Source organism: Pezoporus wallicus, unplaced genomic scaffold (assembly GCF_028554395.1).
Source record: "Pezoporus wallicus isolate ANWC-B61680 ecotype Strahan unplaced genomic scaffold, APGP_CSIRO_Pwel_v1 contig_6999, whole genome shotgun sequence".
Lineage (NCBI taxonomy): Eukaryota > Metazoa > Chordata > Aves > Psittaciformes > Psittacidae > Pezoporus > Pezoporus wallicus.
In genome coordinates this window covers 4,249,305-4,271,607 of record NW_026640180.1, presented here as the reverse complement: position 1 = coordinate 4,271,607, position 22,303 = coordinate 4,249,305, and the positions used below count along the sequence as shown (strand labels likewise).

The 22,303-nt window shown below is 39.7% G+C and overlaps 1 protein-coding gene across 2 annotated transcripts in view; it reads left to right on the top strand.

Moving 5' to 3' along the window:
* TSPAN5 (tetraspanin 5) overlaps positions 1 to 22,303 on the top strand; it is an 86,113-nt gene that overhangs the window by 61,606 nt on the left and 2,204 nt on the right. Inside the window, exons 2-7 of one of the 2 annotated variants that reach the window (XM_057417944.1) lie at positions 2,028 to 2,078; positions 14,181 to 14,327; positions 16,154 to 16,324; positions 18,261 to 18,386; positions 21,466 to 21,513; positions 21,623 to 21,739. In XM_057417944.1, coding sequence (XP_057273927.1) covers positions 2,028 to 2,078; positions 14,181 to 14,327; positions 16,154 to 16,324; positions 18,261 to 18,386; positions 21,466 to 21,513; positions 21,623 to 21,739 — 660 coding nt within the window. The remainder of the gene's footprint in view (positions 1 to 2,027; positions 2,079 to 14,180; positions 14,328 to 16,153; positions 16,325 to 18,260; positions 18,387 to 21,465; positions 21,514 to 21,622; positions 21,740 to 22,303) is intronic. The other variant, XM_057417945.1, reaches the window with a different exon arrangement.

The window sequence follows — 22,303 nt, the reverse complement described above, 5'->3', positions numbered from 1 at the left end:
ATTTTTATAGTAACGCAGCTTCTTTTTCGCTCACTTCTGTTCCTTTTACCCTGGTGCCTTTGGCTGTGTAAGAAATAAGGAAAGGAGCCTGTTACTGCAAAAAAGAACTTAAATGCATGTCTAAAAGTGATTAGAAACTTGTACAGTTTTATCTCAAGTTTCAGATAATCACTGCAGCCAGGAGGAATGCACATACTCTTCTGGCAAGCTTATAACCATAGGAAAAAAGCAGTTTTGATGCAGGTACAATGACCTTTTCTGGCTCATGTGGTGTATCACAGGAGGCTGTACTGACATTCCCATGTCCATCTCTTGTTACTTCATAGACAATTAAGGCTGCTGAAATAACAGACATTCTTGACCAGCAGTTCTGTTTTTCCACCTAGAGATAATTTCCATTTATCTTGTATTAAAATACAGCCAGGCTTGTGACAGTTCCCTTTGAAGAGTACTGGCTTGTAGTATTGTGTACTTTTGACGAGTCATGACTCTTCAAGTCAAAAAGGAGAGTTTTATTCTCAGTTAGTATGAATGAACTTCTGGGTGAGCTGGCTGGATGTAGTATGTATGATCCCTTGGTCAGCTGACAAAGAACACTTGGAAGAGCAAAGTTACAGATGCTGGTGTGTTGGGGAACTTCAGCGTATTGTAGTGAGTGTATTCCACTTGATGTTATGCTTTACAACAGTAGTAAGAAGCAGCATAAAGCTAAACCTGCATTTTAAAGTGTGCATAAGGAAGAAGGAATCTTGCTTTGAAGCTGTTGAAATAACGTCTGGGAAAGCTTTTAAAGTTGATATTCCTACCTCTTCCTGCTTCTCAACAGAAAAACACTTTTGTCCTGTTTTGCAAAGGAAAAATCATTAGGATACTTATGTTTACACAAACTTTGAGAAAGTCTACTGTGTGCCAAAATAAATTGTACACTGCAGAGTGAAGAAACCACAAAGAAAGAGTTTGATGTTTGAGCAACATTGCATTACATGCCCCAAAACTAGAGTGAATATAGTGCTGGGTCTTTTTGTTTTGTTTTGGGTTTTTTTTTAACCAGCACTTAGCTTTAAAAAGTGGAGATGCAAGTTGCACAGATGGACAGAAAGAGGTGTGTTTAGACACTTACTATGTATTTTTTAATCATTCTGCATGATTGGTGCTGTATGATGTGATGTTGGGAGACAGTGCTTATGCTACCTGTTTTGCTTGTTTCACTAGTCCTTTGTGTGCATTTTGCATGGAAACCCTGCGATATCTGGAAGGAAACAATGCACTCTAAATCATTCAGATGATTCAGATGGAACGGAGAATACAGGGTATAACAGTCACAGGTGCTGTTCCCTTTCCCATCACATGGGAAAGATACTGTCTTTTCAGTTAAGTGCCTTTGAGACCCTTGGAGGAGAAAGGGACTGTAACTTCCTTTGCAAACTTCTGTACTTTGCAAAGTACAGAAACATGCAGCACCAGAAAGGTTATAAAATGTTGACTTCAAGGTTTTTAAAAGATCTTAGTCTTTTAAACCGGTATTTTTATTATTCTTCCCCACCCACACCCCCAAAAATCATGTGTTATATTTAAAAAGCTTTCTGTGTTTCTGCGGACAACATTGCTAAAAGTTATGGTAGATGTGTATTTAGGACTTTTAATCATTTCTCTCACTGGGAGGGTTGTGCGAGGACAGTTGTATTGTACAACAGTAAAATAACGTGTTGCTTGACTCTGGAGTTTGCTTTGGGTCTGACAAACTCAAGAAGAACCTTACTTGCTTGATGCTGAGAAAGTGACATTTATCACACCTACTGTTCCTATGTGGAATGCCCCTGAATGAACTGTGCGAGTTTTAAGTTCTTGTAGTTACAGTGATTGAGTTGTAAAATTAACACCTGCATATGTATTTTAAAACTCTATGTAAGCCCCCACAGCCCCTATAAAGCTGTTATCTAGCAAAGATAATGAGTCAATATGCATATTTAAAGAAGAATCTATAGATTTATAATTCCTGCTCTGATATATATATATATTTTTTTTAGTTCCTTGGCATAGCGTTCCTTGGGATTGGATTGTGGGCATGGAATGAAAAGGTAAGCTGAATATATCACCAAACTCCGTGTTTTCACTCTTTCTCTGTTTTTGTGGTTATTTTTTTTAAAATGAAATATTGGAATAGTAATATGCCAAACATTTTATGAGTCCACGCATGATTTCTACTGAAACAAAATCAAGTCTGTCAAATAAAACCTTAGCTCAGCTCACCTAGAGGAAGCTCGTCGGCATCTTTCCCAGGAATGCCTTGGCAACAAATTATGGCTGACACTTGCACATGAAATAACCATTTCAATCTGTGCATGCTCAAACTGCAGGTCAGATACTAGAACACTCTACTGGAGGCAGTATTGGCAGTGTGTCTCTGGATGCACCAGAGACCATATCCAGGGAGCCTACATGTCTAAGAGGGCAGCTTCCTGAAAACAAGCCTCCTTGGCTTTGCCTTAACATAGCAGCATGCTAATTGCTGTTCCTCTTAAAAACAAACAAAAAAGAAAAAAAAACCTACCCTAAAACCCAAGCCAAGCCCGAGACAGAATAACTGTTGTTTTTTCCTTGTTCAAATAAAGCTGTCCACTGGAACACTATGTTGCAAGACTGTAAAATCAACTTTGAAATGGAAATAAAAGGGGGAGGGAAAGAGAAAGCATTTGTGAACCAAAGCCTAATTTTTAGTTTGCTTATTGCAAATATTGTTAAGAAGATGAAATGTTAAGTCATTGCATACTGACTTGTTTTGTATATTTTGGGTTAGTGGATGAAGAGTTTGCTTGCTAAAAGACAACAAGTAAAATCAAAGCCAGAGTTTCCTTCTCTTCTTTGTTTAAAAGGTTGAAAATAATATAGGCTGATAAGTGGTGCTATGAAATTCGTTTGTTTGTTTGTTTGTTTTCTTGTAATGGAAAACATCAAGTAAATTACAAATTGATGTTCACTTAAGACATAGTAAGTAGCACTTGGAGCAGAACAGATAACACGTTGGATGCACTGGAGTGTTGCCACTCTAAAAATGCAGGACAAATTTTGCTGGTTCAGAAGTGAGTTGCTAACTTAGATTCTAATTGTTCTGTGCATGTGGCTTGGATATAGATAATTGCAACTAGTAATGGGATATTAACTCACATATTACACACCTATATGTATGTATATTTGCATGCCATATGATACTTGTGTTGGATTGAATAGGCTTGGAAAGAGGTGCTGTGATTTTTTTTTTTTTTTTTTTTCATTCAGGAAAGATGTAAAAGGATATTGTTTTTGATATTGTGAGCATACTCACAGAGTTTATACCTGTGTCTAAGTTCCAGAGAATTTTAGTTCATAGTGGCTTTTTAGAAGATATTTTAACACTTTTGTATCATTTCAGTAGGTAACAGAAATCATTCCTCTTTAGAATGAATGAGCTGGTAAAGGGAAAACTGGTATAGTCTAGTCTTTAAAGTATGCTAGTCCTACAGCTTTAGGGTGTTCTGGCAGAATAATGGTTTGTTAAGTTTTATGTATTTTCTATATGGGAAAGCTTCCTCTCCCATCTGTTAGCAAGTCTGTTATCAACTAATTTTAAAACATTTTTAATCAGATCATGAAAGCAGGAGAAAATGCTATGTTGTTCTTAAGCAAATAAAGCCACTGAGAGCAATTTAATATGCCTTAGCTCAGGCTTCCATGTGTAGTAGGTTTTTCTGTAGAAATTAATAAAAGTTTGTTTTAAAGCACAGGTCCTTCCTTGAAAATTAGTATCTCTTCTCAGTTTCTCTAACTGCTGTGTTCTGCTGTGCTTCGTGTGGACTATTGCAGTTCATGGTTGTATAAACCAGAATGTATAGCTTAAATGCAGGACTCTTGAACATAGACAGACTTCATTCTTGTAGCAAGAATTATTGAAAAATGGACTTGTGTCAAGCCAATTTGAGGCCTTTCCTTCACTCAGCTCTCTGTGGGAGAGGCAATGGCTAGAAGCTGCAGTCAGCAAGATCAAGTTCCAGAGACTCATAGGCCCCATGCAGCTTAGTGGGGGACAGATCAGTTACATCCCAGACAGAGCTGTTCTTCCTGCAGCTGGGGAGTTGGAGGTGAAAGCCAAGTAGGTGAAGCTTAAGACTTGAGAGATCTGTAATTTAACTGAAAAGTACTTGTTGAGCTGGACTGCTTTTTGCCTAAGGCTAGCCTGGATATCCTTGAGCATTACAGGCTGTTGTAGTGGTATACTGTAAGGCAGCAAGGCAGCTTTGCAGAGTGGAACCAAGTGTCCTGCTGTATGCCAGGTATGAGCTCAAATATGAGCAAGGGCTGTGTCCTTGTGACAAAGAAGGCTAACAGTGCCCTGGGCTGTATTATGAGTGTTGCCAGCAGATTGAGGGAGGAGATTCTTCCCCTCTACTTAGCGCTGGTGAGGGCACACCTGGGCCAGTTCTGGGCTTCCCAGTGCAAGAGAGACATTGACATACTGGAGAGTTCAGCAAAGGGCTATGTGATCACTATGTGATTAAGAGACTGGAGCATTTCTCTTACAAGGAAGGACTGAGAGAGAGAGCACTGTTCAGCATGGAGAAGAGCAGACTTGAGGGATCTTCAGGTATATAAATACCTGAAGGATGGAGCCAGGCTATTTTCAGTGGTGCCCAGTGATAGAGGCAATGGGCACGTTCCTGAATATCAGTAAACACACAGTTCGCCCAGAGATGATGTGGAGTCTCCCTCTGGAAATATTCAAAAGCAGTCTAGAAATGGTCATAGGAGCCAGGTTTAGGTGACCAGATGACTTCCAGAGGTGCCCTTCAAGCTCAACTGTTCTGTGAAGACTGCTGCTATCCCAATGAAGTACGTCTTTATCAAAGTTGAGCTTGGTGCTGCTATTGTATAATCTATTAAACAGAAATTTGTAAGGGTTTTTTTTCAGGATTGGATTTTCAGAAAGACTACTGTAAACTGATTTTGGTGGTGGGGAGGATTTCGATATCTTGTCATGAATCATGTGGCTTTATATCCAGCTATGTCCAGCTATGATGTTTTATAATGTGGCCATCAACTTATATATACTTTTGCTACTTCACAGAACCTTTTTAAGATAACAAGAGGGTGTGCCAGGCCACATTAAAAATGCAGGATGTAAAGAAATAACCTACATTTAACCGGAACCCCATTTGCTGCCTGCTAAAACCAGTTTGGGGTAGACTTGTGGGTTTGGTGGCTAGTTTCTCTTTTTTACAAAGTTGGCTTGAATTCTGTCCTTTAAACTTTTGTTGTAAAGAATTAAAAAAGCATGCTATACAGTCTCATGACCTTCCTTACAGTCTCTGCAGGGAGGCAAAAGAGCTCATTTGTCAAATAGGCAATAGAATTGGCTTGACAGTCAGTCAGCCAGCCTGAAACAAAAACTAGGCAATTAGCATTCTGAGTCATGAACCTGAAAGAGATCTGGGGGGGTGGAATGGGGCAATAAACTCAGAGGATGAATAAAGCTATCTATACATGGATGCACTATATAGCTCACAATCTCACAGTGTTTTCAAGCACATTAGACTTGAGCTTGTACCATAAAAAAAGTTCATCTGTGGCAGCTGATTTTCACCTCACAACCCCCAACAGTGACATGAACATTGTTAACCTACAAAGAGTCTGTTCTAAGCCCAAGCAACTACCTTTGCTCAGCAGCAGGGGAAAGATGTTTATATTTCACTGGCTCTTTTTAACCACTTCAAGTCATTTCTTCCATTGACTTTTTAAAAGTAAACTAGGCTTGAACAAAATGTCTATTTCCTTCCTTCATTGTATGTATTACATAGTGTGGGCTTACTGGGAGTGTTCATAGTATGATGACAGTAGGTACTTGGGAGAATAAGCTTCCTGGTGCTCTCATTACCTGCAGGAGATTTATATTAAAGAGTCATGAGACAAAGAGGTAAATTGCTGTTATGTCTTCTGAGACCTTATAAGACTGTCCATGGAGAGGAAGTTTTTAGAAGAAAAGTACTATGCTTTTGGGGTATACTTAAAGTAGGAGGTGGCAAAGGCAGAGATCCTAAAGTGGGGAAAAAAAGTCTGCAGATCCTTGCAAAATTTGTTTTAATAGTCTTAGTTATGGTGTAAAATGGAGTGAAATGAAGAGGGAGAACTGGAAGAGGTTGATTATGTGCATAAGTTCAGTTTCTAGGCTTTTGTTGTTTTGTCAGTGTGACTAGAATACACTCATAGAATCATAGAATTGTTAGGGTTGGAAAGGACCTTAAGATCATCTAGTTCCAACCACCTTGCCGTGGGCAGGGACATCTTACACTAAACCATGTCACCCAAGGTTCTGTCCAACCTGGCCTTGAACACTGTCAGGGATGGAGCATTCACAGCTTCCTTGGGCAACCCATTCCAGTGTCTCACCACTCTCACGTAAAGAACTTCTTCCTTATATCCAATCTAAACTTCCCCTGTTTAAGTTTAAACCCATTACCCTTTGTCCTATCACTACAGTCCCTAATGAAGAGTCCCTCTCCAGCATCCCTATAGGCCCCCTTTAGATACTGGAAGGCTGCTGTGAGGTCTCCACGCAGCCTTCTCTTCTCCAGGCTGAACAGCCTCAACTTCCTCAGCCTGTCTTCATACGGGAGGTGCTCCAGTCCCCTGATCATCCTCGTGGCCCTTCTCCGGACTTGTTCCAACAGTTCCATGTCCTTTTTATGTTGAGGACACCAGAACTGCACACAATACTCCAGGGGAGGTCTCACGAGAACAGAGTAGAGGGGCAGGATCACCTCCTTCAACCTGCTGGTCACACTCCTTTTGATGCAGCCCAGGATACGGTTGGCTTTCTGGGCTGCCAGCGCACACTGAAGCTGGCTCATGTTCATTTTCTCATCGACCAACACCGCCAAGTCCTTCTCCGCAGGGCTGCTCTGAATCTCTTCTCTGCCCAACCTGTAGCTGTGCCTGGGATTGCTCCGACCCAGGTGTAGGACCTTGCACTCGGCATGGTTAAACTTCATGAGGTTGGCATCAGCCCGCCTCACAAGCGTGTCGAGGTCCCTCTGGATGGCATTCCTTCCCTCCAGGGTATCAACCGAGCCTCACGGCTCGGTGTCATTGGCAAACTTGCTGAGGGCGCACTCAATCCCACTGTCCATGTCAATGACAAAGATGTTAAACAAGACCGGTCCCAACACCAATCTCTGAGGGACACCACTCGTTACTGTTCTCCAGCTGGACATTGAGCCATTGACCACAACTCTTTGCGTGCTGCCATCCAGCCAGTTCTTTATCCACTGGGTGGTCCATCCATCAAATTGATGTCTCTCCAATTAGAGACAAGGATGTCGTGCGGGACAGTGCACAAGTCCAGGTAGATGACATCAACTGCTCTACCCCTGTCCATCAGTTCTGTAGCCCCATCATGGAAGGCCACCAAATTGGTCAGGCGGGATTTCCCCTTAATGAAGCGGTCCTCTTCCAGCTCAGAAGTCGAGTTGTGTGCAGTTTGGAGCACCAGTATGGTACCTTGTGTGCCAGCACAGTATTCTTACCAAGCAAGAGCTCTAAATGTGGATCTTACATTTTAACCTAGAGTTTTAGGTGTTGATCTAAATTGATTTAGGTCTGCTTGGGTGTTCTGGGATAGGCTAGACTCCCTACATAGAAACAGTCACAATTTGTCAGACCAAGTCTCTCTCCCTGCCCTGCAGTGAAAACTACAGTTGTTCTTGGGGAAAAAATTCTCACTTTTTCAACTGTCCCTGTGAGTGGCAGACATCAAGAGGAAATGATATTCCATAATTGTTGTGCATACATGTCTATCATACAGTTCTTTTAAAATCAAGTGTTGACAAGAAAATGGTGAGCATATCCTGTAGATCCTTGTGGACTGAAGGATACTAAAGCATGTGCCTTGCTTCTAAGCCAGGACTCTGTATTTTACAGGTCTGGGGAGGAGAGGGATAATAATATTCACTATTACATTTAATTTAAATTTCAGCACATAAGGGTGCATTATCTAAAGAGGCTGGTTAGATAATTTTACTAATATTCCAACACTTTGTAACCATTAATCCTGAAAAGTAAAAATCTTGTGTGTATCCATGCCAGTTATTCATCTATTGAACTTTGCTTTGTCATGGCAAGAAAACTAGACTAGGTCTTCTCCTTAACTAGACACTTGAAAAATAAAGTTATGCTGCTATTGATGTTTACTGTGGGAAATGCAAACCCAACAAAAATCAAGGAAATAAGATTTGTAAACATCCCCCAGCTAGTTTCTTGCTTGCAGAGGCAAAATTCTGGAATGGAATTAATTTGGCATGTTTCAATGACTATTGTTCTGTTCCTCATGCTCATTCAGATGCACAACATGGAGAAACTGCATGGATTTTATGACTAACAAAGTAGCGAGACATTTTTCTGTCTCAGAATCATGCATTTGGAAATACTTTTATTTCCCATCACTACCATGTGTTTCTATTTGCCAGTGATTTTTAGTGCTGCAGATTAGTTTGTGGAAAGGCTAATCCTCTGTTTGCAGAGAATAAATGTTTCAGAAGTTCCTATACTGCTGAATCTTTTTCTGGCCATCTGCTTTTTTTGTTGTCCATCCCCCCATTCTCCCCCTCCCTCTCCCATATCCCCTCTGTAATGGGATTCTGCAGCAGAGAAGCCTTTTTCCATCTTGAAAGGAAAAAAAAAGCCAATTTCTCCTTTCTTACTGGTGTTGGTTTCTTCTTTTTACTGTTTTTAAAGGCCCTCTGGGATGTTGTTTGTTACGGGAACTGTTGTGTTGAGTCCTATTCTTTTACATGCACTTCCATTGGCCAAATTCCATATACTTTCACAGTGCATCGCCTCCTTATTCCCTAGAATGGTGATTCTCCAAAGCTGTCTCTGACTCAAGATGCCTTAAATTTTCATTACCGGCTTAGCTTTTCAAAATTGCAGTTGCCCAGTCTTTTCACTTGGAGCCATTCTCTCTTGCCCTATAGTATGTTGCTGTGCCTGTGAGATGAGCTGTTCAAAGAGAAGCAGTCTAGCATACTTCAGGGAACATCTCTGAGACCTGAACATGGCAGTCAATTCTCTACACTAACCACAGTCAGCCTGAATGGAAGTCTTACTAGTTTGTTAATGCGCTTGTGACTCCCTTCTGTTTTGTCTCATTAGGAAGCAGTAATGCAATTAAATTGTATAGGTGTACCAACACCGAGACACTGCTCCAAGATGACTGTGTTAGCATCCATACATTCTAGGGGAATAAAAGTAAGTTTCTGGGTTCAGCACACAAAGGCTGTGTTTGCTAAATGGAAATAGTCTGGACCAGAAATGGTATTGAAAACCCAGATTCTGGAAAGGTTTGAGTTTTCTTCAGGCTAGTTCTAGTCTCATCTCGTGGACTAAATGCCCATGAACGGAGCATGAGTTATGTTCCAGGGGCACATTTTCATTTGTAAGTAATCTAGTCTGTGTGCTCTGACACTTCCATAGTGTGAACTGAAGCATAGCTAATGTGTGACTCCTGGATCTGGCCTGAAATGCTAATGTGGATGTGCATCAAAGGTGGAAGCTAGAGTCAGTCTCTGGAAAGTAGTACAAATTGTCCTGATGATCTTTAAGAGTCCAAGATGGAGAAGGGGTGAGGGGTGTACCCCTTTTTAAAGAAGGGGTGCTTTTCTAACTGACTGATTCCTTCTTCTTTACTGATGGGATAATGGCAATAATTGTGCAGCTATAGTATCAGGAGGGGCCTTCTTGAGTTACAGTCTTCAAGTCCAGTATTTTTCCTTTATTGCCTTCTCCCTTGAGCCGTGTAGGGTGGAGGGCTCTTGCCACAGACGAAGAAAAAAGGCATGACAGCAGAGAATCTGTCACTGGATTAAGGCATCCCTTAGAGAGTGCATTTCTGCTCACTTACCATAAGGGGAAGACTCTAGTTCTGCAGGTGTTTCTGGCAGGCCTTGCTTGGTTGTCTCGTGTTTCTTGGTGTGGCAGAAGTCGTCACCAATGCCTTTTCCCCACCCATTTGTTGAAGAAAAGAGCAGGTTATAATGTTTCACTTGACTTCCTCTCTTGAATTTGATGTGGGGTAGGAACATCTTTCCTCTTCCATGCCTACATCATTATATACTTGTCACTGAAGTGAAGAAGGTTTTACAAATAAAGGAACTGTTTTCATAACTTTACCAGTATTGATTTTACTTTGATTATAGATGATTCTTTTGTTGCTTCACTACCTCAAACAAGTTTTGATTTGTGGTTGATTAAAAGGTTAAATGACCCAGGCGTTGTGATGTACATCAGGCAAATGAAGGTGGGGGAGAAAGAGCAAACAGATGATTTGGAGATCGGCCAGGGAACACATCCTGCTGACTCTCCTTGTGGGACTACAGCAGAGCCCCTGGGTTGACACCATCACGAGAAGTATTAGAGTACGTAGCTTTGCATAAAATATTTACTGCCAAATAAAGATTACGCACTGCCTAAACTACCAAGAAAGTGATGTACGTATAACCTAGAAAAATAACCGTGCTTCCAAAATGAGAATGTGGGTTCAGGAAAAATAAACTTCCTCCTTTCAGAGGCTAAAAACAGTGATAGTACTTGCAACTACTTAACAATAAAGGTTGAAGTGCACTACTGCAGTAGTGTTTCTAGGAAAAATACTTTTTGCGTTTATAGAAAGCCTGACTTGAAAGGATTTACAGGTGGTGTGTTAAGGTCCTGCATTGATGCAGGAGGTCAGTTGACAGTCACTGTATATTCTGTGACTCACTGCTCAGCCCAAAGATTCAGAGTGTGTCACTGGAGGGTTATGTAGGAATATGAGAGTACTGATCTTCTGCTCAAGCACCTCTGGAAACATTCCCTTCTCCTTTTGATTAAAAACGGGATGAAGACAGAATTGGTTACTACCAGGCATTTGTACACCTCTGCCAAGCTCTCCCAGAAGTAGGTGTTACAGGCAAAAAATGCTGAATACCATGGTAGCAGATGTTACAGAAACTTGTGATGGATAGGAAAAGCGTGTGCCTAAAGTACAATGTGTTTAGCTCTTCTTAGCAATGTAAAGTGAGATAATATACCCTGGTTGTTGCCTTGCTGCTTGAAACAAAATACTTTTAAAGTTTTAAATACTCTTTAAAATGTTGCTTCACTGTATCTTCAGAGAGGTTCTTTGTAAGTGTCCAGAAAAAAAAACAAAGACTGGAAAACTTAATTTCAGTAGTGAGCCGTAAACTTCTGTCGGGCTACCTTGTGCATCTTTATGTGTAACCACAGAGCATTGGCTATGTTTGTCATTCCTGCTGCTAGCTACTGTTTCATTGCCAAAGCCTCTCTGAAGATTGTATACCCTTGAGAAGTCTCTCCAGAATACTGATAACTTGAGATTCATGTGCAGAGAACACAGTACAAATGAGAATTATGCAGTATGCTTTTTTGCTATCAGGATGTATTATTTGGGATTTATCCAAAATAGGCTTATGATTGCCAGATGTGGACTACCAAAAGATTCACACAGAGGTGCTTTCCAGGGACAGCAAACAATAGCAAATGAGGCTTGTGGTGTTCTATTTCAGTACATCAGTTCATAGCTACCCTGAGGAGTTGGAGCCTGGAGCAGACCAGAGATTAGGTAACTGACTTCTGCTGGATGACCAGCAAATGTGTAGCACACCAGGGTACAAAGAGCCTGGCAGTGCTAGAAAATCAAGTAAGGTGGGAAAAGACAATATAGAACTGGTTCATTGAATTTTATTGTCATCAACTCTTAATGGGAACGTGACAAAATCCAAAGTGGTATATTTGTTCACTAACGTGTCTTTCTTTATATTATGACTATCTTCTCTAAGAGTACTGTCTGCAAATGTGAGCTGAATTTCACTTGAATTTCTTCTTTCATTTGAGTTTTACTACTTTCATATGGAAGAAACTTGATTAAATGTAGTAAATTGTTGTGGGGCTTCTTGTTGCTTGGGGGTTTTGTTGTTTATTTGTTTTTTTTAAAGAAAGACAGAGTGTGTTATGAAGAGAGACATAAATGAATGACTGAATGTTATTTTTCTTAAAAAGTAAAATAATTATCATACAAAAGCAACACCCTTTCTCCAGTGACACAGGGGAAACAGAAAGGACTTAAAAACTTTGTGAAGTTATTTTACTACTCTTTCCCTTGGGAAGGGCTCATGTTTCCTGACTTGTGTATGGCCAAGGCCATGACTTTTTCGAAGGTTTGTGTGTTACTGCATTATGCTATTTATTTTGTGTGTCATTCTTAGCCAGCAAGTTATGTCTTTGATTTCTATGACAAATGTAATGAAGCAAAAGTAGTGGAAAACCTTTGTACAAGTTGATTTAAGTGTTAATGACAGATAAGTTTGTTTCAGCCTGGCTGAAACATCTTATCATCTCATCACTAGTCTAGAAAAAGACATGCCAACTGGTCTGCTTTGATAGCACTACTAGCTCTGAGCAGCATTCTATCATATCATGCATTATGTCTATTTTTCTCTTTTTAATGAATGACAGTAAGACTAGTACTGTATGTAATGTAGGAGGAAAGTGATGAATGTGGAAGTGGTGGCAGACTATGAGGAGTACTGTATTAGAAATATTGGTTGCATGACATTTTTATCTTCTGAGTGGTCTAAACTGAGTACACTGAAAAGAAATAAAAAAATCACGGGTGTAAAGCCATAGTTGTGAACAGGCATCTGTTAACGTTACTATCAACTTTTGGAAATAAGGTTATAATATCTTCCTTCAAAATGATTGCTGGTTTGGGACAATTTCAAAGAAACAAAGGGGATATGAACAGGGAAAAGGAAGAGAATGAAGAACTTCAGAATTCTGTAAATAAGGAGCTGTAGAGGTGAAGGTCTGTATTGTTTTCCAAGCCACAGCTTCACTGAGGAGCTGCTAGGTAAAGCAGTAGTCCAGAGCACTCAGCCTGGGTTCAGGCTTCTTTGAGGAAAGATGCAGAGAAATATCTGCTACAGCAGTGTGCTTTGCATTGACCTGCAGCACTGGGGAGATGGATGAAGAAATAGTGATACTTCAGCTTTTTTTTCTGCCAAAAGGCTTTAGGAAACTGTAACTATTCCTATACAAACTCAGTGTAATATGGAAGACTTTGAACTTGCTTCTTGATATGTCCCATCTGTTGAACATCAGCCAAACCCTGGTTAAAATGTGTGTGGTTGGGTTTTTGTTTTGTTTTTGTGCTTTTTGTTTGTTTGGTTTGGTTTTTTTTTGTTGGTTGGTTGTTTTTTGTTTTGTTTGTTTGTTTGTCTTAAAGAAGTTCCTCAGGATTACTGACAGCACAATCTAAGCTCTGTTTCTAAGGGGGCAATGGCATTACAAGCAGACTATGCTGACTGTCATATAGAAATCACAGCATATGTGGTTTACCATATGATAGGTCTAACCTAAATCAGTGCAAACCATCTCTCAAGACAAGTCCTTCAACTGCCTGATGTCCTACTAAGGGACTTAACATTGTTTTCAGTTTCTTCCTGCTAACTGATTACTCAGTACCCATGCTTTATTATTTTTTTAATGAGTTTTTGGCACTGTAGATTCCTAAAGTTAAGTTGGCCACGTATCTAGTTCATCAAAATTTGGTAGTCAAATTTATTATTGCAAGATGCTGCAGCCTAGGAGCTCTCTTCTAATTTCTGTCAGTTGTTGTAAATACTGAGCATAAATGCTGAGTTCAAGCTGGTGTTTTTGCTGTTGACTGCTTTTTCTATCATAACATGTGTAACTGCATGTTCACATAAACAATGTGTATGACACCTAAAATGCATCTCAGCATAGGAAATGAGTTAAGTTTTCATCAAATGTCTATTCTCACTTTCTGGCAGACTAATTGTCATAGCCTCAGAAGCAGCAAAATGCCCTGTGGGTTTCTCAAAATGCCCTGTGGGTTTCTTGTAGAAGACTTTTGAAGCACATTTTACTGTTCATTCCACATGTTGATTGAGAAATATTGTACATAATTACCCCTTTTATCTCTTTAACTGCAAAGATTTTCTTCATTGTGTTTGCTTGATGTACTGCAGAACATTTAGTTGCTGTACCCTTCTACCTTTTTAAGAAGAAAAATGCCAACAGAATTTGTACAACTGAAAGCCGAACATACTTACCCCTTGGCATTGTTTCTTTCCCAGGGAGTGCTGTCCAATATCTCCTCCATCACTGACCTGGGAGGCTTTGATCCAGTTTGGCTCTTCCTAGTGGTAGGAGGAGTTATGTTCATTTTGGGATTTGCAGGATGCATTGGAGCTTTACGAGAAAATACCTTTCTTCTCAAATTTGTAAGTAGCCTTTGCAACTTTGGCATTCATTAATTACGTAGTGTAAGTCATGGTCTCTGTTCCTGCTTAACTGCGTAAACATTTTAAAATGTCTTTTGGAGAATAGAAGGTGTTATCTGATGTGAAGGTACTGTTCTGTGAATAGTTTTTGCTTGACTGTTAACACTTTGCAACACTTCAGTCTCTAGTGCTTACTGGTTTGTCTTTTTAAGGTTGGAAACTATCAATGGTAAGAATCATAACATGAAACTACTGCTTTTCATATGCATATAGCCTAACATTTTGCTTTCCGGTCATGGAGAGAAGTTTCTGCAAGGAATCTGCATGTTGAACTTGAGTCCACAACAAGCTGCCTATGAAATATGAGGCATGTAGATGCACCACTGAATGTGACCCATGTGGTTTCTGCTGTGCAATTGCCCCTTGTGGTACAGAGAAGATAGGACTGTTGCGAGGCTTTGGTTGTTGATATCCTCAATTCTGTACTGTTTACCCAATTCGAAAAGGCTTGCTTCCTGTCAGTGCTGAGGCCTGAGAGGAAGAAAGGGAGAAGAGTGTGCCCAGGATAAGTAAATAAAATAGATGTTGTCTTCTTGAACTCTGGACTGGACTTGTTAGTTGAAGACAAGCTGCTGATACACAAAGGTAGTTTAGTATTCAGAATGCCTTTAGCTAAGCAGGCTGGTTTAGTTTTTTGAAAGGTCTCCTCCTGTAAGTGTTGAAGATGAAGATAAAGTGGTTCTTTCTGCCACCACTCCAGCTTCCAGATGTGGGCACAAGCCTGGGTAGTAGTTGTGTCTAATAACCATTAACTGTTAATACATACATGAAAAGGCTTCCAGTGAAATATCTGTGTTCAAATAACATTTTTGGCTCCCAAAGACACGTTTGATAAGGGGAGGAGGCTTCTTGAGGCATTTATAAAACAGCTTGGAAGAGTTCTAACTTGCTCTTCTCTTGCTTGAAAAAAGGGGAGTGGGGGAAGGTATTGTAACACCTTTTTTCACTTCACTCCTCTTTGCTTTCCTAAAATGAGCCCATCTGCTGTACCAGAAATAGCTTCCTATACGGCAGCTGCAGGATAAATTAAAAATGCATCTGAACAAACACAGCACATATTAAAATGAAACCCAAAGGCGCAGTTGCAAAAGGAATGGGCTTCCAGTATATGAGGACCCCTCTGTATTTTAAACAGCATAGACTCAGTGGAGATCCTTAGAGAAAGTGGCAGATCATTAGTAATGCCTTTGGCATCCATTGCATTTGCATTAATCATAGAACCTCATTTGGTTTTAATGTGGATGTGAGTCATTCCACAGACATTCTGCTCTGATTTAGTCATTAATTAATTTCTGCTGTTACCAATTTTTGCTTTGTCTGCTTAGGCAAAACTTCAGCAATGAGGGTGTCAAAAGAAAAAGTCACTTAGTATTCCACTGGCACTATTGGTTGTTTATGCCTTTGAAAATGTAAGTGCCTATCTAGAAATTTAAGATGAGTTTTCAGAGGGCCCTACAGGTGGTAAGTAGCCATGTGTGTTGAATTTACAGTGAATTCTCTTGGATCCCTTTGAAAATCCCAGGGAAATGCCCAGAGTTTAAATTCCTCGGCATTTTTATTATTTGTTAGAATAGAATTAGGATTCCTGTACTACAGCCCTAATTAAAAAATGGGTACTTTTAATTTAAGATTTCATGGGTGCTGGAATAGCTTGAACTTGCGCTGAAACAGGTAAGGCCCTAGTGCTGGACATAATTGTGAGCCTTGAAGAACATGGTTTTGGTCATAAAGTGAAATAATTTTAACCTTTTCATTTTTCTTCATAGTTTTCTGTGTTTCTTGGAATTATTTTCTTCTTGGAGCTCACTGCTGGTGTTTTAGCATTTGTATTCAAAGACTGGATAAAGGATCAGCTTTATTTCTTTATAAACAACAACATCAGAGCATACCGAGATGACATTGATTTGCAAAACCTCATAGACTTCACACAGGAATATGTAAGTTGGACTATATTTATTTGTAAAGCTTACTTTGAAAAAATACGTACTCGATTTTTTACTTTCCATCTGTTTGGTTTCTTCAAGGAACAACAGAAATATTCTAGCATATATTACTTTTGAATATGTGTGTGTATATATGTATATTTCTCTTTACAGAACTTCTACACACAGCACCTGTGACATGTGGTTTGTTTGTTGATGTATGAGCAAGATAAGGCAGAGAGTTGGGGTGACTTGTTCTTGAAGATGATAGTATGTCAAATCTACAAGTCATATAAATCAGTCTTGTGTTCAGATTTTTGACCATATTCCATATGTGTATGGAGATACTTTGGGCTTCTTGGGGAGAGAGGTGTTAAAAATACTTTATTGTAGGAGCTATCACATCTGTTAAGAAAAAAAGAAAAAATATAATTTTCTAAGCTTAATTTGGTTCCACGATGAATGTTGGTGTAGTTCTAGCAATGTTAGAGACGCTACACCACACTGCAAAGTGGCAGAGATATTTAGCTGGTCTGGGTGAAGCTACAATGTTACTTCTTTTTAACTAGGCGTAATGCAATTAGCCTAATGAAGTGGGCAACTTACAGTTCTCATAGGAAATCTTTAAATGATGCTACATTTGCACTTGGAAGGCAAGGATAAAGCCAGAGCTGCACAAGCGTGTGTAGATTAAGCTCTGTAATTTATCAGTGTAAAGCAGTCTTGTAGTGACTTCTGGACACAAGTTATTTTGTCAGTGCCTTCTTACTTCAGTACTCAGTTCTGGCCTGTGTTGTTTTGAATTTGACCCTGTGTAGCTAACATGGTTGAATGTTGGATAACGTCACATTTATTGGCTTTTGTACATTCTGCAATTAATGTATTTTTATTCAGTGTTTGATTTCCTTCTATAAGCCTTGGGGGTTTGAATATTGTCCAGCTTGGAGAAGGTCAGGGGCCACCGCAGCCTGAAAGCAGTGGTCCACTTGTATGCAACCAAAAGGCTACAATCTGATTTTGCAGACAGTACATAAAGCTTGCTTTCCTAAAGCCATCTTAGCAAATAAGTCTGGGACAGCATGAGTCTGGAGAGCAAGCTAATTTTTCAGCTAGCAGAGAAAATGCTTGAAGACAGCATGTTCAGGTATTGCAGAGGGAGCTGTGCTACATCTAGAGAGAGTTGTAAAATGCTTTTTAAAATGCGATTTGTGGTTTCTTTTGATTTTATATATATATATATGTGTATATATTTGTTTTGAAGTTGAGATGGGTGGGTTCATTGAGCTAGCTCTTTAAATGCTGTAAACCATCAGTGTTCCACTGATCTCCTATCCATTCTTTGTATGTTCAGCAAGTCTTACCAATTCCCTGTGTGTTGGCATGTTTTGCCAGAGTCTAGGCATGCTATTGGGCATTATTTGGTTTTTGAAGGATTCTGCTTGCCTTCAGTAAAGATGTTTTGTGCAGTCTGTGATGCTCAGGATAAATGTGTTCATATTGTCTGATGTACAGGCAAAGATTCCCCCACAGTGGGAAAACGAGTACCTATACCAGTGTAACCCTTGGAGTTGATTAGTTATGTTGAGAACCCAGGGTACGTTAAACTGGATAGAATATTGTACTTTTGGCTCTACTATCCCTGAGGCCTGAGCTTGTAGGCAGGTACAAATCTGCGGTGGTTTTGTAGGCGTATCAGCTCACTTCTGTGTGTTTCGCTCCAGAGAGTGGTGTTGCAGGGTGTGAACATAACTTTAATCGCATCACAATTTTAATAACTTACAGGTATGCCATAGTATTGATTTTTAAAAATGCAAACCCAAGTCAGCTTCAATGAAACCAGAGGGGATCTCAGATTTTTTGAAAGCTAGAGGGAAACTGGCAGCAGTGATGCATGTTACTAATGCTGAGATTTGTTTGTTTTGAAAGTCAAGAAGTTCTTTTTTTGTTCTAGTGGCAGTGCTGTGGGGCTTTTGGAGCTGATGACTGGAACCTGAATATTTACTTCAATTGCACAGATTCCAACGCAAGTAGAGAGCGCTGTGGTGTTCCGTTCTCTTGCTGTACTAAAGACCCTGCTGTAAGTGACATTCAGGAGGGTAGGAGGAGTCTGCTGGTCCAATTTTAAATCCCTTTAAGATTATTTTTTTTCTAGAAGTCATGCATGATCATTACCTTTGCATCAACTTGTATTTTTTCGTTCTTGCAGATCAGCTTAACCACTAACTTCTTTGCAGTCAGCAAAAATCTTTAGCTAGCTTCAGTCTTCATGCTGTTTGTATGCTTTTTGCTTCTTTTCATTAGAATGAGAGAACCATGAGCTTGGCTGAACATCCATATTAATTTTAGCAAGTATAAAAACCAGAAACCCTTAATGAGTTGAAGGATATGAGCTTTCAATTAAATATCATCAGGGTCTTTCATTCGCTGCCTTAAAGAACAACAACTCTAAGACCAGACACTCTAAAGCAGCACTCATTATTTAGTGCAGTATCAAGAGGCTGCAGCTAGTTTGACCCAGTTTGTGCTATGTATGGTAATGAGTGACAGCCTGTACCCTGAAGAACTGACATATGTTTGCATTAGAATCTTGAATCAGGTATGGACATCTTTACACACTCTTTTGGTATTTTTAAAATTACTGCTTGTTCTACAGTCACCTAAGATCAGATGAGTGTCAGAAATTGTTTGAGGGAACAGCTTTCTGATAAATTTCCATGTCTTTTAAAATAGTTCTGGATCATCAAGCAGAAAATGTTGGAGCCATGCATTACTAGTATGGATATGATCAAGAATGAAGGGTAAAGTGTAATGAAAGCAGTTCACTGACAGTGAAAGGCCTGGAATAGGGATGGGTGTGTGCATGGAAACTTACATGGCTAACACTGCAGTTTTACATTTGACTTTCATATGTCTTAAAAGAGCAGCCTGTGAATGCTTGTATTACTTAGTTGTTCAGCTATGGCTTTTTTTCCACCTGGAGTGACTTACATTTCCTTCAATGTGTGAGTCTCTAGCACTGACTAAGTGAGGCAAACACCTCAGGTGCTTCCTGCCTTGCTAATGCAACGCAGTCGCTGCTCCCAGCATCTGGCCACTACTGGTGCTCTCTCCCTCTACTCATAAGGCACTGCCAGTTGCACAAGCTGTGTTCTGGTTCCTCTGCAGTGAACACGTCTTCACAGCAGTTTGAATTTTTTTTCACAAGTATCACTAAAAATGTTTTAATGATATATTGAAGCAAAATATAGGTTAGGCTCAAGCATTACATTATGCTTTGGAATCCCCCTTTTGGATTCCAGTCTGCCCGCTAACCCACACAGAAAGGTCATCGCAACCCAGTTTTAAAAATATAGTTGTTATAAAACCAAACTAGCGACAGCAGTACGAGGTAATCCTATAAATACATAATCCACTAAAGTTCTCTCTCTCTATTTGTGTATATAGTTATGCAGTTTCTTAATGGGTGATGCAGCAACCAGAAAATTAAAGATAAGTCTCATTCACTGTGGGGAAGCAGCACACTTTCTTTTTTTGTCTTTATTTTTAAAGTCAATTAATATTTCTAAAAATATTTGAAGTCATGCATATAATTAATGTAACCAAGCTGTGCCTGGTTCAGTTTCAGTAATAATCACGGGGTTATTATGTAGGAAAGCAAATTTTTGGAATTAGGATGCAGTTTGGAGTGGTGCAAAAAGCTGTGTGGATGCTTTACTGCACAGACCTTACTTTTAGTTTAGCTTGAATTAGGAAGTAGCAAATTTAAGGTAGGCCAAGATGAGTCTCACCTAAAGCAAATTATAGTTCACTTTGCTGTAGTTTAGCAGGTTGAAATTTTCCAAATTCCTGTACAGGCGAGGCCTAGAAAAGTTGATTTATTACCATTTCATTCTTCATGCTCTCCTTTGGTTAGCAAATTCCAAGGCTAAAGGCAGAAGACACCAATGCTAAAGTAAGCAGGAATTCATTACAAAGAAAAAAGCTTAAAATTCCTCTGTTGGAATCTTATCTACTTTTACAGCCTTGAAGCGCATGGCATTTGTATTTTAGATCCTGGAACAGAAGTATTCATCTCATTATAAGATAAGAATTGCTAAAGTCTTGAACGTCCTTTGAGGGAGTCCAGCTTGGGCAACTGACAGGATGCAACCTGTTGATGTACTTTCTGAAAAGAGAGGAAGCACTTTAGAGGAGCTTTAACTGCTGATGGGAGATATTTTTCCTAACGTCTGCTTTTTAAAATCTATTTCTCTGCTGTCTGCCTTTCTCACTTCCCACAATTCGATTAAATTGTGATGTTCAGTACACCTAGCTAATGGCTGATTTTTGTAACTTCTTTGGGTAGTTCCTTTTTCTGCTCGCTATATGAGACAGTAACTTAATATTTTGCTGCCATTGTGGCTGGTGCAAGTAGTTGCTTCATTTTGTTGCCCTGAAATATGTATAAAGAGTAAATGCAGCTTCAGCTTCTAATGGGTAGTGCTTGCTCACTAGGAAAAGTCTGCCATAGCCTATTTTATTACCTGTGCATTGGGAGTACTTAAGCAGAGGCAGCAGGAAAAAAATCTCGCCTCCTTTCTTATTGCCATCAAGCTTCTGTAAGAAAGAACAGGCAGTAAGAATACATTACCCCACCTCTTCTTTTTCCTCCCTAGTTTTTGGAGAGGAATTAGTTACTGTATATATTTCTACAGACATCCTCAGTAAGAATTTGCAGCTTCTGCAACAGAACTGCCCCTTCTCACCTCTTCACACCGTACAGACAGTATCCTGAAAATGTTAACAGTAGTCTTGACGTGTTTTTCAGTATAGACAAAACCTTTTCAGGAGAAGGTTCTTTCATTTGAAATAGGTGTCCCCAAATCCCTTTACTTTGACTTCTGAATGTTTGCATCTGAAAGATGGAGTTCACCCTGGTGGAGGGCCAGTTTTCCAAGCTTGCTGCCTTAAGAACTGAAAATATTTTCCGACCACATGCTTTTGTTTATTGTAAATAATTAATAGCACTGAATAGAAGAGGGAAGGGGTTTTTAAACAGCAATATGGTGACCAAAGTTAGGGTGTTTGTCTTATTACATACAGGAACAACTCTGGGAGCTAGGAGATGGTGTTTAGGATACACTTCACTGATAGCCTCTCTTCTGTTTGTCTTCTAGGAAGATGTTATTAATACTCAGTGTGGCTACGATGCAAGGCAAAAACCAGTAAGTTTTGGTACCTTAAGGAGCTGAACCGCTCTTGCAAGAGCAGGGTTTTCTGCTGGCGGGATAGTAGAATGTAACTATCTGTTTCCCTTGCTTCTCTTCTTGGCAGGAAGTTGATCAGCAGATTGTTATCTACACTAAAGGCTGCGTCCCTCAATTTGAGAAATGGTTGCAAGACAATCTTACCATAGTTGCTGGTATATTCATTGGGATAGCATTACTGCAGGTAAACATTACATTCTATGTAATGAGTTACACAGCAGAGTAACAGATAAATAGAACATAGAAGGGGAGGGAACTGTATAAGAGAACTAGAAATAGTTACACTTAGATGTATAATGTCCGTAGGTTTTGTTGAGGGGGAGCTAAATGCATGAGGCTTTCTTTGTGTTAAGGAGTATTTAATTTTTTTTTGTTTGTCGGGGTGCATTCTTTTTCTGTTTCAACTGTCTGCGGGTCAAAACTAATGCTCTCTGTTAGATAAAGTTTATGTAGGGACTTTTAAGTCTGTACAGGCCTGCTATTTCTGATGGTGCTTAAGTAAGCAGCAAAAAGCCTTTACAGTTGCTTTTGTGAAGCAAGTCTAGAACTGTTTAATTTCCCGGAACCCAGTGGCACTATGAAAATACTGGGGTTACAGGATTTTTTCCAATTCTCTTCCTTCTTCCAATACTCACTGTTAATTTGATTTCTAACTTTCTGTTGCTTGTTTCCATATCAAAGTTCTGTAAAACCTAAGGAGTTCTACCTGTGTAAAAAGAGTTGTGCGGTGCTCCAAATGAATAAACTG